Raw genomic sequence first — 20,182 nt, 5'->3', positions numbered from 1 at the left:
TTTCAATGCACAACAAATCCCTTGGGCACACTTTTTGTGGAAAATTTAATGACGATTCCTCGAATGCCACCAAAGATATAGCCAAGTCAAAAAATACTTTTTCTATGGAAGCTAGGTACTAACTATAACTACCTACTGGTGACTGCCAATAGGTTACATATATATTCTTTCTTCTTCAAGGTACGTACATGTGGAGGTTAGTATAGAAAATCTCTACATACTTACCTATTGATATTTTTGCCCTTGCTAATTTGCCTATGTTAGTAGTCTTTACTGATACTCCTTAGTCAATATTCAGGACCAGAAATTGTAAGTAACTCATACTCAGTTGGCAATGCACAATACATTTTTATATGTAGGTCTTGCCTAGGGGTGTCCTTACTATGTCACGTTCTTAATAATGAAACAAGGTGTTTATAATTGTTTTATGCTGTATGGATGTTTCGTTTTCTAAGGTAACACATTGTACATTTTAATAACCAGATCAATTATTTAATTAATAAGTATGTACCAAAATAGCTATTGGGTACTGAAGGTGATTGAGTTGAATGTATTCATTGTTTAATTTTGTTTTTTGTTTGTTTTTTAGGTGCTGCGGTGGGAGGGTATCTAGTTTTCTGGATGGCCAGAGGTCAGTTTGAGCCTTTACCTCAGATCATTAGAGCAATGAATGAGTCTGAGAAGCAGAAACTTTATGCTGAGATTGTGCCCATGGTTGAGAAACTGACCTGGTCCACAGCTACCCAGCTAATCACACTTGTAATGGGAATCCCAACTCTCAAACAATCAGTGGCTGCAGCGCTTATAAATTTTGTGAAACATGAGCTGAAAGCTCAAATAAAGTATGGAGATTAATCAAAATGCTATGTTCTCTCTTTCATAATATGGTACATAAAACTATTTAAAAGTTTGAAGTGAATAACTGCTAATAGTTTACATTTTACCGCTGGGTTGAAATTGTTAATGTTGTTAGGTTCCTGTGCTGCCAGACAGTGATATAATTAAATGCTACTTTCTACAGGATATAATAACCTTTGAACATAAGAATGATGGTAGCCAGTGTGTGGGTCATTCGAGTGATTAATGTTCCAGATGTATTGGCAAGAAATGTACCTGTAGAGCAGGTGTGGCTCGCGGTGCTTTCTAGGGGAGGGTGGGGTGGCGCACGCAGAGGGTTGGGGAGCAAAAGTAAACTAAAAAAAAACACTTACCTGAATTGTTGCCGCTGCCGCCACCATCGCACTGCTCCTCTGCCTCATCTGCTGCAAGCACAGGTTGCTTAAGTCACTCCAAATCAGAATGGTGCCTGAGTCTGCTCTCTCCAGCCTGGCAACAGTGTTTGGCTGGGCTGAGACGGCCGGCCAAACATACATGTGCATTGAGGGGAGTGCACAGTGAATTCCCCTCAGAGCTCGTCACAGCCTGCGGCCCACCCCTTTTCCTACAAAATGATAATAAACACAGTTTATTATCGATTTGTTGTAATAGGTTTGCAGCTGCTGACGGTGGGACTTTGACGCGCCTCCACCACAGCGGAGGAGCCGCGCCTGCTATAGAGTTAATTTGGGCAATCTCTAATGAATACTTCAGCAGTACTTGATGAAACCTGCATATGCTACAACACGTATGGTATGAAATGCAAAGCTATAAGCTTAAATTGTACATTTAATTTTCCTGCTTGTGGAGATATGCCTTACCTTGATGTCTTTGCCATTCTGGAGTTATTGTAATCAGTGGTATAGAATATGGGGGGGGGGTTATACTCTGCTAACGTCACACACAAGGTCAGAGAGGTCAAGCACATAGATTTTGAATTCACTCTCCAGCTAGCATTTTCCCATTCTGTTTTTGAACTGTACAACCTACTGAGCACATGCATGTAAACGTAAGAAGGTGTTTCTAGCATTCATCTGGTGCTCATTGGGATAGGTTTAGGGTGTAATTTTCTAAAATTCATTTCAGATATCCTACTTTTTGCCAATGGAAGAAATAAACGTGGGCGACCCATGAAAGCACGCACCCTTTCAAATCAGTCCCCTCATCAGGGTGTTAGCGCATCTGACCTTATTTGGTTTCTTATCTTTAATTTATAAGAGGACATGTTAGAGGGTCCGTGGTCCTTTTGTCTAGGCTTAGAGTAAGTCCCACCACAAGTTACAAATTCAATATAAACCATCAAACACTGTAAATCAGCAACATTAATAATCTTTGGAGACCGTAATCTCATGCACCATGACCCCTTTGGCCATGAATAACCACAACTTTATAGAAAAGTTAGAATGTTTATTTCCCTATATTAACAATGCTAATGTCACGTAACTTAGTCTCAAAATCAAATGATATACATATAAAAACAACACTGGTTGACCAAACCTTCTAAAGAATCTCTATTTAACTAACGCATGAATTACTATGCACTCAAGAGTTACAGTACAAATCAATAGCAAGAACAACTGTGTAATAGAAATCACCTACATTTAGATTAAGCAAGTGAGTAGCATCATTGTTTTATTAATAGCAACCTATTAACATTTTAGGATTTCCTCTATTAACCTCCTAATTAGAATAGCTTGTGTGGGATTTATGCAAAATAATTTTAGTCAACACAAATTTGGAAAACATCTAGCTATGGCTCTAAAAAAATAGCAGTTTGTACCTAGAAACAAAAGACAAAATACAACAAGCACAAGAACATTTTGTTATAACTCTCCTCAGTATGGATCAGCAAGCTGCAATTATCTTCGTCAATTGGACATCTGTTCGGTCAGCATCAGCAACAAGCCATGAAAGGGAATGGTCCAGAACAAGAGACTCTAAGCTATCTGAACCATTTGAAAAGTAGTGTCTAAGGAATCAGCATTCAGTATCAGAATTCTAAGCAATAAAGTTAAAGGGAGAATTCTCTAAATAGAGGAATCAAAATTAAGAAATGAGCATGCCTCTTCGGCAGAAACAAAAAAAAAAAATAGAATGAGTGCTTCTCTCTGTGTGAAGCCGAGCTAAGTTAAAGTTGTCTAAAACTCTTCCCAAATTGCCATTGGTCCACGAATCAAACAATTACATTTTGACCAATGAAGGTAGAACTTCAAATCTAAGATATACCTAAAATGTCTTTCACATGTCGATGATGGGCTCCTCTTCTCTTGTTCCCATCGTCAGGTTTGTCAGGTATCAATTTTGTATCACTCTGTTCTCCAGTCAGTGCATCCATTGTTAGCTCCTGGGAACATCGCTTTCTCACAACCTAAGCTATACAAAGTAACAATAACTATAATCCTGATAGAATTGGCGGCGGGTTTAAGAATGAAAATGTACCTACCCCTATCACCTATTAAAGTGTATGCACTGTAAGGGAGCAGAAAAAGGAGTGTTTATAACTCCATGTGTGCACTGATCACAGCACCTGCCACCAAGGTGCTTTCTCCATGGAGTTGTAGATAATAGATATTTTGATAGTGCACCACTTGAAATAGATCAATAAAGTCCAATTACTACATATTGTCAAATTATCATCTTCGTTTTATTTTGCTTGTCTTGCACATAAAAAACACATCAGCCAACGCGTTTCGTCCTTAGCAAAGGACTTCTTCAGGGTTGAAATTCAGCCCTGAAGCATATTTCTTTTTGGGTGTCCCATGCCTATATGTTTTACAAACTGGCCCTTGGCCATCGTTTCAGCATTTGTTTTATGTTTCTAATCTAGTGTTGTTGTTATGTCTGTTTCTTTTTAACATATTTAGGATACTTTTCTCTATTATATTTCAGCCCTACAGAAGTCCTTTGCTAAGGACGAAACACGTTGGCTGATGTGTTTTTTAATGTGCAAGACACGCGAAATAAAACAAAAATTATAATTTGACAATATGTAGTAATTGGACTTTATTGATCTATTTCAAGTGGTACACTATCAAAATATCTATTAAAGGAACAATAACTAATACAGCATATTCTAACCAGCAATTCTCATGGGAAAAGAAGACAGCAGCTATTGTTTGGTCAACTCAGGAGAAAGGACAATTCACGCATTAATTTCTTCAAGCAAACATTCCGCACAGCGTTATCTTAACAGTGCAGTTGAACATGAGGTTGTGCAACTAGGCTCATGACCTCGCTAACTTAAGTCCTACAATTAATAAAGCAAATACATAATAAGTAATCATTAATATATCACACTACTACATTAATTTAAACATGATCACATCTATTCATTTTAATAAACCATTAATAAAGACACTTTGTGATTACTGGCAATCACTCAAGTAGGCACATTTTCCAAGTCGTGCATTATTTTCTATATTAAGTCAATTCTATGCAGATTCATAATTCAAATACACTTAATATTTTATTAGTAAACATTCAGCATTCACAAGGGCATCTTGCTGCTTCACAGAAAAGTGCCAGGTCCACATGTCCCCATGTCCAAACCCTTATGCTTTTCCGCCCTCCAATGGACTGCACTTCTTATAGCAGATGCCTCATTTCTATGGAGGCTACCATTTTGAGAAAGGTCCACTGTACCTGTACAAAGCCATTTTATGGGTTCACCTGCTGTTCCAAGGCTAAATGTTGGAGAAGTGGGTATCAACGTGCAACAAGAGGGGTCCGGCAGTCACCTTCACACAGCACTGATCATAGTGCCCACGCCTCTATCTACAAAGATATCATGCTCCTCACCTTACAGAGTGTAAGGGAAAACACAAATAGCAGACACCACTTTATTTAACCAAGATAGTCCTCAATATCAACAGTGTGGATATGGTTTCCACACATGTTAAACTGTGACCTAAAATTAATGTTAACAGAAAAACAAGAGCATTTAAAACAAACAATGAAGGTGGTTGATAACTGATGGGAGTGCTTTTGTGTTTGTTGGGGAGGGGTAGTTTGTATGAAGGGGTGAGTCACTGAATGCGGGGATTCTGAAAGTGGGTGAATGTAAGCTTATGTTGATAGGTGACTATAAGTGACTGAACTCATGGATGGGTGAATCACTAGAGGAGATGGCAGAGTAGAATAGCATCCTGCCACCACTGTGGCCATGCCACTCTTTGTCATACATATCCATTATCCATCCATAAACTTGCATGCTGGTCTGTTCATCCAGTTTTCTGCCATTGTATCATACTCAGACATTCATTGACTCGATCATTCACCTATTAATTCATCCATCCATCCACTCATCCATTCATACATCTAGTCTTATTTTTGCATTCATCTACTCAAGAGTCTGCCCAATGATATGAAATAAGATAAAACATATTTTATTTTTTTAAGCATTGGCAAAAGCCAATAGGTCTGGCATTCTTGTATTTGGTTAAATGTATTTTTCATTGCAAGCATGTTGAGCAAAAATAAAAAATATGCTGGAACTCAACGTGGCCTCCATAGGTTTGCAGTGCAAATTTTACATTTATGAAACACTAAGGGCTTGATTTAGATCTTGGCGGACAGTAATACTCCGTCACACATATCCCATCTGCCGTGTTACGATCTCATTATATCCTTTTGTTATCATAATACGCCGGACGGGATATTTGTGATGGAGTATCCCCTCCTCCAATATCTAAATCAGACCCTCATTAATGTGGACGTTTTATTAGTAACATTTTGTTTTAAATAACACCCCCTTTAATTGTGCCATGCATTTATAAATCAAATAAAATTGCACATTTTAAGCCAGCTTTATCACTGGAGAGCAAGGAAGGAGATTTTGGCAGATGCTAACAATGTTTACAGGCTTTGTGAAGTCAGTGACGAGATCCAATTGGTAAATTGAGTTGACCCACTGAAACTTCCAGTATGCTGTGGTTGGCAGACCCAAAATGCAAATGTCAATTTAACAGACCAGTGGATGAAGCCCCTGGATTTAGAGTCCTTGCATGTAGGTATATTGTGCATATTCTTTTTAAAAGAATCAATTGCCTGGGGAAGATAGCACCAGTGATCTGTAAGGCCAGACTTAAAAAGTGAGACCTGTTGGCTGTGATGTCTGCCTTAATTGCAGAGCCCCATCACATAAGAGCCACTCCGAGACTTAGATAAGCAGAAATGTGTTCAACTTCCTTGTCTTCATGATTCTGCAAAAAATCATCCACCTATACACCATGCATTCATTTCAGGAGGTTTAACTTCCATATGTGTTAAGGACTGTGGAACAAGTGAGATGGAAACAATCCACATCAGATGTGTTCAGTTTGCACATGGTGCCCCAAGGAGAGGTAGTCCTGGTTTCTGAGCTTCCCCTAGGCCTTCCAGGCCCTCCACACAGGGCTGGCTTTAGGACTGTGCAACAGATGCGGCCGCACCGGGCACTGACCTGGAGGAAGGTGGATGCTGTGTTTAGCAACAATTTACGATTTAGAAACACCTGCTGCAGTGTTATTTGTGCTTCCAGCTTTCAGTCAACAATAAAAATGGCAAGATAACTCTTGTGATTAATGTTCGTGCTAGAAAGAGAGAGATCTGAGTTATGTCTAGTTGCAGTTTTGACTCGCCATAAAGTAGCGCAGAGGGTTAATATGCTTGCTGCAATTGACGCGTACCATGCATATCACAGATCTGTATTTTATGTGGCTAGCTGAGTGTATTACGGCTTTTGTCACAGAGATTCTTTTGCTACCACAATTCATAAGATACAGCACTAATATACAACATTGACTGTTACAAATTATCATCAAAGAGCTGCATGCAAACTGCATAAAATAGGCTAGGACATTCCCTCCAGTCTTCCTTTATCTATTCGTAATGCTGCAAAAAGTGTTCATTTGGGTGCTTTAAAACAAATGAAATGTATGTGAGAGTGGGGCTATGGGGAGATGAGGGTCACTGTTGCTCGGTGGTAGTTAAGGATTCTGAGGAGGAGGTTGGGGGGAAGTGGGTGGTCCAAAAATGATTGCTGCACCAGGCGCCGGCAGTGCTAAAGCTGTTCCTGCGTCCACAACTCACACATGGAGATGGAGTATTGAAACCACTGGAGGGGGATTTTTCTCTTCAAATTATTTCTAGGTGAACTAAACAGAGGGTAATGAGGAGTCGGGATCCAGGCTAGAAAACATAGAATGTATTGCATTCTGTTGGTTTTTAGGGTCGAGCCTGCGTTGCTTGCGTATGCGTTTCGCTTGCGAGACACTTTAGTAGTTAGAAAAGGGCTCAGAGCCCTGTTCATGTCACATCAGTGTTTTCATTGGTTTGTGGGCTTGCCTTTTAGAATCTGCTTGCTTTCCTTAGTGGAAGGCATGCATACTTCATGCCTTTTCCGGTGGTTAGCCCTCTACAGTGCAGCGACCAAGTACTGAAAACATGCGAGGCTCGCTGTTTTCCGTCCGGTTTGTGGACTACTTTTTTATCTCTTTTCACAGCACGATCTGACTTGGCAGAAGTTGAGCGCTTTGCATGACATCGACCCTATTACATAGTTAATTGCACTTTTGCCGGTTACGCAGATAATTACACTTTTGCCGATAGGTTTCGCTACGAGTGAACTGTAGAAGCGCTCTTTTTTTCCATTTAATGTGGCAAGAAAAGCTCGGTTGGGAATTTACAACTGCTAATAGCTCTAACTTGGGGAAATGCGAGACCCGTTGCATTGCACATACTTTTTTTTTTTTTTGAATGGCTGAGAGTCCTTGCTGTGATTTGATGGTCTGATTGTGGGAAGGGCACGGGTCGGCACTGTTGTAGAGCTCATCTTTGCGAGCGTTTACTTTCGTATGTTTTTCCTCTCATGTTTTTCCAGCTACCTCCTTGCTTGACCCCCCCCCCCCCACACACACACTTCCTTGTCCTCCCCGTTTAACGGAAATCCCACAGGCTGGCTCCTGCTGCAGTGTCGCAGACTTCCCATGCATCATTTCTATTGAAATAACGGGGAGCCCCTTCATCTGAAACTGCCATTTTGAACGTGAACAAGGTGCTGCGGAGTAGAGACCTTTTTCTTTGCTGAGCATCCAGCTGGGGCACATGCGGGATGGCTCTACAAAACACATGGAATATTAGGATCCCAAGAGGTGGATTTTCCTTTTCACGTTTTGCTCGGTGGAAAGGACAGATAGAGCACAACATAGCAGTTGACAAACCTTGAATGTGCTGCATTGTGTTTCTGGAATGGTGGAGAGACCTTGCAGTTAGCACGAGTCTCCGCTCCCATAGTGAGAATCTTTATTAGGTTTTACTTCCACGAGCTTTCCTTTGTGTTTTTCGGTCCGTGTCCTTTCTTGGTTTCCCTCTTCTTCCTCATCTATCATTATAAAGATGGCTCCTGCTGTGGGTTCGCAGCTTCCTCTGGCCCCTTTCTTTTCTTTGCACCTCCACACCTGTATGAATTCTACTCTAAGAACGCCCAGGAAAAAGGTGAAAGGTTAATGCTCCCTTCTTGTGCCAGGGTCCTTATTTGGGCCATTTAGGGCCAGAAACCCATCTGACCCTAAGCCTCACCCCTCTCAACCCAGGGTGAATGCGGTACATTACTCCTTTTGCATTTGAGCAGTGCCTCCAATGGAGTATTTCTTTTTCATTCCTATGTATACCCCACATAATACTTTTATGGTGGCTTAAAAATACCTCCCATGGGTTGTTTTTCTGTTGCTCATGTCATAGGCAGGTAAATCCGCATAATAGTTTTGTGGTTTATCTGTGCTTCCAAATGGCTTGAATCTTCTGATGCTATTGGGTGAAATGATCTAGTGGACCCCAGCGGGGACATCAACAGTGGGTCTAAGTATGATAGTGTCCAACCCAAAATATGGTAATTGTCATAGTGCCTGGCTGTATCTATTCTTGCACTCTGCAAGATCAAAGCTTATGTGCAGCTTTACTCAACGTACCCACCTGTTCTCAAACCTCAATCAGCACCCGTCATGTCTTATACAGGCTAAAAAAAATCCTTTTAACCATACTGCTGCAAGGGTTCCCATGGGTATCAAGAGCTATATAAATAATGTTAGTGGATCACCCAGAAAACTAATTTAGGTCTCACAAGGGAAATGGAAAGCACTGTATGAATACCAAGACATTACAATCTCCAATTATTCTGATTTAACACATGCAAAATCCAACATTGGTCCAGATTTTAAGCGATTAATCTACTGAGACTTTTGCCTAAAATATGCAAGGTTGTCTTTTAAAAGAAAAGCTCAATAAATGTTTGCAACTATTTGATGAAACGAGTATACCGTCCATCACCATCTCAAAACTGTCGGTGGTGTCTTACCCCCGACAAACATAGCCAGAGGCACACTTCCTGTATGCTGTTCTCCAACCCCATGGGCTTTACTTTAGATCCCTCTCTTAACACGTGTACACCGCTGAAGTGCAACCACTGGCAAAGCCAAAAGTTCTGACTTTAACATGCTAATTCATACAAAGACTTGCATAAATGTTCTTTGTATGTGTTACATACACACATGCTCTTCAGCATTTTAAAGCTCAGGCTATTAGTTTTGCCAATCCAGGGGTGGGGCAGTAGTAAAAAAGGATTAGTTTATTTGTAAAATGCTTATAGGAGATGAATGATTGAAGCAAACAGTGTGATGATTATGTGAACCTTTAAGTTGCAAAACAATGCTACATACATTCCAATTGAATACACCCTAGAAAGCGAAATGGTACACCAAAAACCAATAGCTTGAGGTGGTAGAGATACTCCTCTGGGCCAATACCCAATCTATATATATTTTTTAAAATTGGTAACAGTAGATAAGCCAAGAGATGGGCTACCAAACCAGACCTAAAATGACAATCGGAATTAATTCAGGAAAAGTGATTATATTGTTGTATCATTCAGCAGATTATGTACAACTGGATACAGCAAAAATCCTAAAGCTTTCTCTCTGTATTGTGTTGATCGTACAGGAAGATGCTTTTATGGAACCAAAAGGACACAACTACATACACAATTAAATAAGTGGAGTATTGAACACCAAGGAGGACTTTCGAATTGCCAGATCAGGGAATGGATTACATAGCTGAGTCCCTGATTTCCCCATGTTACATCCCAAGATCTCGCAGTATGAACCGATAAAGGTGGCCCGTGCGTGACTCAGATAGTTTGATGCTATTTCTTAATTCCCCCTAAGACACCACACCAGGCATGCGCACACACTGTCCCGGAGTTGCCCCAGCAGACACTGATGTGGATGGGAACAGAAGGCCACTTGCTCACCGAGTAGGAAGTCAGACATTGTGATGATAATAAGGACTAGGAGCCATCCTTACCCTCAAATGCATCAAAATGAATATAAAAACATTCATGTACTATTGGGTCGGCCACCTACCACTTGGATCCAGGGGCGTAGCTTCAAGGTGGGTGGTGTTTGGGGTGTTACACCCCCCTCAATAAAGGTATTTTCTGGAACATAGTTGGGTACATATGCTTTCAGGTGGGTATGGTGAGGTGTCTGTCGGATTTCGCAAGGAATTTTTATATAACACAGACAAAAAACACACAAGTTCTCACCCCTCATTTTTTTAAAGTGTTAAAAATGTTGGTTATTTTACAAATTATTGGGTTTTATTCACTCAGGGCCGTATTTATATAGCCCTAGCGCCACAGGAGCGTCACTTTTTGTTACGCTCCTGTGGCGCCAAGCACAGCGCTGTGTTTACAAGGTGGGGTTAAGCCTCTTTTTGTGGCTTAACGCCAACCTGTAAATACAGCCCCTTCCCACGCAACACTGTGCGTGGAAGGGGCGTGCAATGGGTGTTGCTCTGGGTGTGCCACAGCAACACCCATTGCATTTTGACGCTGCCTCAGATTTATGAATTCACGTAAACCTGAGGCAACGGCAAAATCTAACGCCACCCCCAGGGGTGGCGTTAGCAGGGTGCAATGAGGAGGAATACTTTTATTCCTCCTCATTTGTTGCTTTTTCTATGTGTGCTGCATTCTGCCGCATGCATGGAAAAAACAAAATGCCAGAAATGATGGTTTATGTGCGGGAAGGTGTTCCTTCCTGCACATAAACAATCACACCCCTCAACACCGACATCCTTGCAGAATGGTGCAAGGATGCCTGCGTTCGCGCTGGCAGCTAAATTTTAGTGCCAGCGCAGGGGGAAGAGCAGGGGGAAACGCAGGGGTGTGCTGTATTCATTTAAATACGGCGCATCCCTGCGTTTCTAAAGTGACACAGCGCGCCGCTGTCAATTTTGGTGCAGCACTGTGTTGCGCCACTTTTCAATAAATCTGCCCCTACTATCCCTACCAGCCCTTTCGTCTCCCTTTCCACTGCCCCTTTAACCACTCTCATGCACCTGTTTGTCCTATGATGTATTTTGACATTGTATGCCAGCCTGATTGTCGGAAGATCTGAAGCCCACACACCCTAGTCTTCTGGACCAAGCTACGCCCCTGCATGGAACTATGAGGTAAGCAGAATCAATCATCAACTGGGGTCATGCTAACAGGGCTCACCATCTGGGTAATAAATGCAGTCTGAGAGCCCTTTTCTGTCAGCAGAACTTTCTGCAAACGTTTCCACCATACGCATACCTGTATCATAATATGACATACGTTCTGGCCTATTAGCGCTTCGATGCCCTCGGGCCGGAATGCGCTTTATAAATACTCAATACATACATTCTAGGCTCGGCAGGCAGAGGCACTTTGTAGGGAGCAGATAGGCCCAGAAAGCTACAACTAGCATGGGAAAACAGTCGTAACAGCTATAGAACAATATTGACCCATCTCAAAGTGCCACAGATCGCAAGTGCTGCCCTATACACCACCTCTTGCAGATCGACTGTCAAAGGAAAAAGAATTCAAGACACGGTGTGTGTGACTGAAACAATCACTTCAGTGGTCCCCTGGCAGATGGAAGAGATGGAAGCAGCAGCCTCTGGTGCGCAAGCACTTTCTACCTCACATGCAAATAAGAGGTTTGAAGAGATAGAAATCTTGGCTGCTAAACTTTTTTTTTATTTTTAACATGTAAACGGAAACAACAATAGGTTTATACTGTGGCACATATTACGCAAGGAATCATCATAGATTGTGCCTTCTCAGCATGTCGAGGTCCCGTGAAATAAAAGGTAGGTGTGGGGCAGCTGTTCCATCAGGTATTTAGGTTTCTTGTCCCCATATATATAAATGATTGTACATTTAAATTGTTCCATTTAGGGGCCTGCCCGTACTGTACTGAGGATTCGTTAGCATTACTATTGTGGCGTGGTTTTATGGTGTCGCTTAAATTCTTGCTTTTTGCGACTGGTTTAAACTCACTCATAGCAGCCCTATAGTCCGATTTGTTTTTCATTTCCATTATCAGGGAGTCCCAATTGACCGAGCTGCTGCAGTGTTGTCTACTTGTGCCCTTCTGTTTAATGCTGCTTTCCTAGGGGCTCATTTACAAACCTCTGTGCGCCGCTGGAATGTCACTTTTATGACGGGCCGGCGGCACACACTCCAGATCCACATATACATGACCACCTATAGCCACCCTGCGTGACTTTTCATGGCCTTGTAGAAATAGAGTGAGACAACCCAGCACAAGTCACTGTGTTGCCTCACTCTGGGATAGGGAGGCATGCCATGGGCGTCACGAGGGACTTTCCTATGTAACACCCATGGCATTTGACACATTCCCATAGTTTTGAAAATCTGGGAATGTGTCAAAAGCCTTCGCCTCCCCAGGGGAGGCATATGAGGAGAAGTAACATTATTTCTCCAAGTTTTTTCCTCTTTCTCTGTGTGCTGCATGCAGCACATACAGAAGGAGGAAAGCACCACAATTGATTGTTTATTGTGCTGGAAAGCATCCCCTCCTGCACAAAAACAGTCATCCATACAACGCAGGCACCTTTGCAGTATGGTGCAAGAGTGCCTGCATTGGTGCATGGCAGCCCATGGTGCGCCTGCGCAATGGGAAAGAATAGGAATGCGCCATATCTCATAGATTCTTTGTGGCGCTGCCCTGCACTAAAACCTCATAAATGAGGCCCCAGGTGTGAGAAGGTAGCCTCTTTCTAGCCTTGTTACCCCCACTTTTGGCCTGTTTGTGAGTGTATGTCAGGGTGTTTGTCACTGTTTTCACTGTCTCACTGGGATCCTGATAGCCAGGCCTAGTGCTCATAGTGAAAACACCATGTTTTCAGTATGGTTGTTATGTGTCACTGGGATCCTGCTAGTCAGGACCCCAGTGCTCATAGGTTTGTGGCCTATATGTATGTGTCACTGGGACCCTGTCACACAGGGCCCCAGTGCTCATAGGTGTGCATGTATATGTTCCCTGTGTGGTGCCTAACTGTCTCACTGAGGCTCTGCTAACCAGAACCTCAGTGGTTATGCTCTCTCATTACTTTCAAATTGTCACTAACAGGCTAGTGACCATTTTTTACCAATTTACATTGGCTTACTGGAACACCCTTATAATTCCCTAGTATATGGTACTGAGGTACCCAGGGTATTGGGGTTCCAGGAGATCCCTATGGGCTGCAGCATTTCTTTTGCCACCCATAGGGAGCTCTGACAATTCTTACACAGGCCTGCCACTGCAGCCTGAGTGAAATAACGTCCACGTTATTTCACAGCCATTTTACACTGCACTTAAGTAACTTATAAGTCACCTATATGTCTAACCTTTACCTGGTAAAGGTTAGGTGCAAAGTTACTTAGTGTGAGGGCACCCTGGCACTAGCCAAGGTGCCCCCACATTGTTCAGAGCCAATTCCCTGAACTTTGTGAGTGCGGGGACACCATTACACGCGTGCACTACATATAGGTCACTACCTATATGTAGCTTCACCATGGTAACTCCGAATATGGCCATGTAACATGTCTATGATCATGGAATTGCCCCCTCTATACCATCCTGGCATTGTTGGTACAATTCCATGATCCCAGTGGTCTGTAGCACAGACCCTGGTACTGCCAAACTGCCCTTCCTGGGGTTTCACTGCAGCTGCTGCTGCTGCCAACCCCTCAGACAGGCATCTGCCCTCCTGGGGTCCAGCCAGGCCTGGCCCAGGATGGCAGAACAAAGAACTTCCTCTGAGAGAGGGTGTGACACCCTCTCCCTTTGGAAAATGGTGTGAAGGCAGGGGAGGAGTAGCCTCCCCCAGCCTCTGGAAATGCTTTGTTGGGCACAGAGGTGCCCAATTCTGCATAAGCCAGTCTACACCGGTTCAGGGACCCCTTAGCCCCTGCTCTGGCGCGAAACTGGACAAAGGAAAGGGGAGTGACCACTCCCCTGACCTGCACCTCCCCTGGGAGGTGTCCAGAGCTCCTCCAGTGTGCTCCAGACCTCTGCCATCTTGGAAACAGAGGTGCTGCTAGCACACTGGACTGCTCTGAGTGGCCAGTGCCACCAGGTGACGTCAGAGACTCCTTGTGATAGGCTCCTTCAGGTGTTAGTAGCCTTTCCTCTCTCCTAGGTAGCCAAACCCTCTTTTCTGGCTATTTAGGGTCTCTGTCTCTGGGGAAACTTTAGATAACGAATGCATGAGCTCAGCCGAGTTCCTCTGCATCTCCCTCTTCACCTTCTGATAAGGAATCGACCGCTGACCGCGCTGGAAGCCTGCAAACCTGCAACATAGTAGCAAAGACGACTACTGCAACTCTGTAACGCTGATCCTGCCGCCTTCTCGACTGTTTTCCTGCTTGTGCATGCTGTGGGGGTAGTCTGCCTCCTCTCTGCACCAGAAGCTCCGAAGAAATCTCCCGTGGGTCGACGGAATCTTCCCCCTGCAACCGCAGGCACCAAAAAGCTGCATTACCGGTCCCTTGGGTCTCCTCTCAGCACAACGAGCGAGGTCCCTCGAATCCAGCGACACCGTCCAAGTGACCCCCACAGTCCAGTGACTCTTCAGCCCAAGTTTGGTGGAGGTAAGTCCTTGCCTCACCTCGCTGGGCTGCATTGCTGGGAACCGCGACTTTGCAAGCTACTCCGGCCCCTGTGCTCTTCCGGCGGAAATCCTTCGTGCACAGCCAAGCCTGGGTCCACGGCACTCTAACCTGCATTGCACGACTTTCTAAGTTGGTCTCCGGCGACGTGGGACTCCTTTGTGCAACTTCGGCGAGCACCGTTTCACGCATCCTCGTAGTGCCTGTTTCTGGCACTTCTCCGGGTGCTACCTGCTTCAGTGAGGGCTCTTTGTCTTGCTCGACGTCCCCTCTCTCTGCAGGTCCAATTTGAGACCTTCTGGTCCCTCCTGGGCCCCAGCAGCGTCCAAAAACGCCAAACGCACGATTTGCGTGTAGCAAGGCTTGTTGGCGTCCATCCGGCGGGAAAACACTTCTGCACGACTCTCCAAGGCGTGGGGGATCCATCCTCCAAAGGGGAAGTCTCTAGCCTTTGTCGTTCCTGCAGTATTCACAGTTCTTCAGCCTAGTAAGAGCTTCTTTGCAACAACCGCTGGCATTTCTTGGGCATCTGCCCATCTCCGAGCTGCTTGTGACTTTTGGACTTGGTCCCCTTGTTCCACAGGTACCCTCAGTCAGGAATCCATCGTTGTTGCATTGCTGATTTGTGTTTTCCTTGCATTTTCCCTCTAACACGACTATTTTGTCCTTAGGGGAACTTTGGTGCACTTTGCACTCACTTTTCAGGGTCTTGGGGAGGGTTATTTTGCTAACTCTCACTATTTTCTAATAGTCCCAGCGACCCTCTACAAGGTCACATAGGTTTGGGGTCCATTCGTGGTTCGCATTCCACTTCTGGAGTATATGGTTTGTGTTGCCCCTATCCCTATGTTTCCCCAGTGCATCCTATTGTAACTATACATTGTTTGCACTGTTTTCTAAGACTATACTGCATATTTTTGCTATTGTGTATATATATCTTGTGTATATTTCCTATCCTCTCACTGAGGGTACACTCTAAGATACTTTGGCATATTGTCATAAAAATAAAGTACCTTTATTTTTAGTATAACTGTGTATTGTGTTTTCTTATGATATTGTGCATATGACACTAGGTGGTACTGTAGTAGCTTCACACGTCTCCTAGTTCAGCCTAAGCTGCTCTGCTAAGCTACCATTATCTATCAGCCTAAGCTGCTAGACACCCTATACACTAATAAGGGATAACTGGGCCTGGTGCAAGGTGCAAGTACCCCTTGTTACTCACTACAAGCCAGTCCAGCCTCCTACATTGGTTGTGCAGTGGTGGGATAAGTGCTTTGAGACTACTTACCACTCTTGTCATTGTACTTTTCATAAGAGAAAAATATACAAAACAAGGTCAGTGTATATACACATAGCCAAAAAGTTTTGCATTTCCTCTTTTCACTCTTTTCTAAGTGCTGAAAAGTACTTCTAAACTTTCAAAAAGTTCTTAAAAGTTTAAAAAGTTTTTTCTGTCTTTCCAAAAAGTTCTGAAAACTTTTTTCTCTTTTTCTATCACTTTAACTCTCTCTAAAAAATGTCTGGCACAGGAAAAAATGTTGAACTGTCCAAACTTGCATATGATCACCTTAGCTGGAAAGGAGCAAGGAGTCTCTGCATAGAGAGAGGTTTGAGTGTAGGGAAGAATCCTTCCTTAGAACTGTTAATTAATATGCTTAGAGTACAGGATAAGGCCATAAGTGCCCAATCTGTAGAAAAAGTAGCTAATGGTTCTCAATCTGATCCAGGGACTCCCCCAGGAAAAGGTTCAGGAAAGAAACTTCTCAGCCTGCCCATTACTAGACAGTCTAGCATAGTTGGTACAGAGGTTGAATCACACCATACTGATGATGTGATCTCACATTATGCTGGTAGCCAAGCTGTTAGGGTGCCCTCTGTAAGGGACAGGTCTCCTTCTGTTCATTCCCATCATACCTCTGTATCTAGAAATGTCCCTCCCACCCACCCTGATGACAGATTGTTAGAAAGGGAGCTCAATAGATTGAGAGTGGAACAAACCAGACTGAAGCTCAAGAAGCAACAGCTGGATTTGGATAGACAGTCTTTAGAAATAGAGAGGGAAAGACAGAAGTTGGGTTTAGATACCCATGGTGGCAGCAGCAGTATTCCCCATAGTCATCCTGCAAAAGAGCATGATTCCAGGAATCTGCACAAGATAGTTCCCCCTTATAAGGAGGGGGATGACATTAACAAGTGGTTTGCTGCACTTGAGAGGGCCTGTGCTGTACAGGATGTCCCTCAAAAGCAGTGGGCTGCTATCCTATGGCTATCATTTAGTGGAAAAGGTAGGGATAGGCTCCTTACAGTGAAAGAAAATGATGCCAATAATTTTACAGTTCTTAAGAATGCACTCCTGGATGGTTATGGCTTAACCACTGAACAGTACAGGATAAAGTTCAGAGAGACCAAAAAGGAGTCTTCACAAGACTGGGTTGATTTCATTGACCATTCAGTGAAGGCCTTGGAGGGGTGGTTACATGGCAGTAAAGTTACTGATTATGAAAGCCTGTATAACACAATCCTGAGAGAGCATATACTTAATAATTGTGTGTCTGATTTGTTGCACCAGTACCTGGTAGACTCTGATCTGACCTCTCCCCAAGAATTGGGAAAGAAGGCAGACAAATGGGTCAGAACAAGGGTGAACAGAAAAGTTCATACAGGGGGTGACAAAGATGGCAATAAGAAGAAAGATGGTGAAAAATCTCAAGATAAGCATGGGGATAAGGGTAAAACCAAAGATCCCACTTCAAATCTTAAACACTCTTCAGAGGGTGGGGATAAAACAAATTCTTCCTCTTCTTCCCAACCTGCACACATTAAAAAGCCCTGGTGCTTTGTGTGTAAAAACAGAGGCCATAGGCCAGGGGATAAGTCCTGTCCAGGTAAACCCCCTGAGCCTACCACCACTAATACATCAAGCTCTAGTGCCCCTAGCAGTAGTGGTACTAGTGGTGGGACTGCTGGCAACAGTCAAGCAAAGGGTGTAGTTGGGTTCACTTATGGGTCCATAGTGGAAACTGATGTAGTCAGTCCCAAGACAGTTTCTGTCACACCTAGTGGCATTGGCCTTGCCACACTGGCTGCTTGTCCCCTTACAATGGATAAGTACAGGCAGACAGTTTCAATAAATGGTGTTGAGGCCTTGGCCTACAGGGACACAGGTGCCAGTTTCACTTTGGTGACTGAAAACCTAGTGCCTCCTGAACAACACATCATCGGACAACAGTATAAGATTATTGATGTCCATAACTCCACTAAGTTTCTTCCCTTAGCTATAATTCAGTTTAGTTGGGGTGGAGTTACTGGCCCTAAGCAGGTGGTGGTATCACCTAGCTTACCTGTAGACTGTCTCTTAGGTAATGACCTAGAGGCCTCAGGTTGGGCTGATGTAGAGTTTTATGCCCATGCAGCCATGCTGGGCATCCCTGAGGAATTGTTCCCTCTCATTTCAAGTGAAATGAAAAAGCAAAGGAGAGAAGGCCTGAAAACTCAGGATCCCTCTCCATCAACAGGTAAAAAGGGTATCACAGTATCCCCTAACCACCCTACCATTCAGGATACTATTCCTGTGGTGGGAGAAACCTCTCCTGGGGTGGCACCTGTTCCAAGGGAATCATCAGCTGGCAAAGCTGGACTCCCTGAGGTGGAAGTACCTCTCTGTGGGATAACTAACATTGGTGAGAAAAACAGCACCATTTTAGTTAACATGGAGCATCCCTCCAACCCTCCCAGAGAAACTTTAGTGCAGAAACCCTGCACTACCTCACAACACTTAGGACAGCATCCCTGCCCTAGTGTGGAGCTGATAGGACAGCATCCCTGCCCTGCTCCAACCCAAGAGAAACAGCATCCCTGTTCTCTCTTCCAGCCATATGGACAAAGTTTTTGCCCAGCTATGGCTTTTCTGAGACAGCATCCCTGTCTGGCATTTCCATCACTACAAATAGGTTCAGTGGACAATTCCCACTGCTCGAAACTAAAACTTACTGATAGAAACTCTGAAAATACATCTTCACATTGTTGCTTAGCTAAAAAACTTCAAACAGGGTGGTTTACATCCCCACAGGGAAGTAACCATTTAGTGGATGATAAAGGGAGTAACCAGTCTATTGCAGAGCTACTCTCTACTTATCACCACTTAGACAATAAAGTCTCAACTGGCCAAGGTTAGCCTTATTGTCCTTCGTTTGGGGGGGGGTTGTGTGAGAAGGTAGCCTCTTTCTAGCCTTGTTACCCCCACTTTTGGCCTGTTTGTGAGTGTATGTCAGGGTGTTTGTCACTGTTTTCACTGTCTCACTGGGATCCTGATAGCCAGGCCTCAGTGCTCATAGTGAAAACACCATGTTTTCAGTATGGTTGTTATGTGTCACTGGGATCCTGCTAGTCAGGACCCCAGTGCTCATAGGTTTGTGGCCTATATGTATGTGTCACTGGGACCCTGTCACACAGGGCCCCAGTGCTCATAGGTGTGCATGTATATGTTCCCTGTGTGGTGCCTAACTGTCTCACTGAGGCTCTGCTAACCAGAACCTCAGTGGTTATGCTCTCTCATTACTTTCAAATTGTCACTAACAGGCTAGTGACCATTTTTTACCAATTTACATTGGCTTACTGGAACACCCTTATAATTCCCTAGTATATGGTACTGAGGTACCCAGGGTATTGGGGTTCCAGGAGATCCCTATGGGCTGCAGCATTTCTTTTGCCACCCATAGGGAGCTCTGACAATTCTTACACAGGCCTGCCACTGCAGCCTGAGTGAAATAACGTCCACGTTATTTCACAGCCATTTTACACTGCACTTAAGTAACTTATAAGTCACCTATATGTCTAACCTTTACCTGGTAAAGGTTAGGTGCAAAGTTACTTAGTGTGAGGGCACCCTGGCACTAGCCAAGGTGCCCCCACATTGTTCAGAGCCAATTCCCTGAACTTTGTGAGTGCGGGGACACCATTACACGCGTGCACTACATATAGGTCACTACCTATATGTAGCTTCACCATGGTAACTCCGAATATGGCCATGTAACATGTCTATGATCATGGAATTGCCCCCTCTATACCATCCTGGCATTGTTGGTACAATTCCATGATCCCAGTGGTCTGTAGCACAGACCCTGGTACTGCCAAACTGCCCTTCCTGGGGTTTCACTGCAGCTGCTGCTGCTGCCAACCCCTCAGACAGGCATCTGCCCTCCTGGGGTCCAGCCAGGCCTGGCCCAGGATGGCAGAACAAAGAACTTTCTCTGAGAGAGGGTGTGACACCCTCTCCCTTTGGAAAATGGTGTGAAGGCAGGGGAGGAGTAGCCTCCCCCAGCCTCTGGAAATGCTTTGTTGGGC

The 20,182-nt window shown here is 43.9% G+C and overlaps 1 protein-coding gene across 2 annotated transcripts in view; it reads left to right on the top strand.

Annotated features, from left to right (window-relative positions):
• Positions 1 to 861, top strand: part of C12H19orf12 (chromosome 12 C19orf12 homolog) — a 172,598-nt gene extending 171,737 nt beyond the window's left edge. For both annotated transcript variants that reach the window (XM_069216743.1, XM_069216746.1), the window contains one exon: positions 590 to 861. In XM_069216743.1, coding sequence (XP_069072844.1) covers positions 590 to 855 — 266 coding nt within the window. In that variant the 3' untranslated portion in view covers positions 856 to 861. The remainder of the gene's footprint in view (positions 1 to 589) is intronic.
• Positions 862 to 20,182: the final 19,321 nt, after the last annotated feature.

Source organism: Pleurodeles waltl, chromosome 12 (assembly GCF_031143425.1).
Source record: "Pleurodeles waltl isolate 20211129_DDA chromosome 12, aPleWal1.hap1.20221129, whole genome shotgun sequence".
In the NCBI taxonomy this organism is placed as follows: domain Eukaryota; kingdom Metazoa; phylum Chordata; class Amphibia; order Caudata; family Salamandridae; genus Pleurodeles; species Pleurodeles waltl.
Note: the sequence above shows the minus strand (reverse complement) of the source record. Positions and strands in the feature narration are given on the sequence as shown.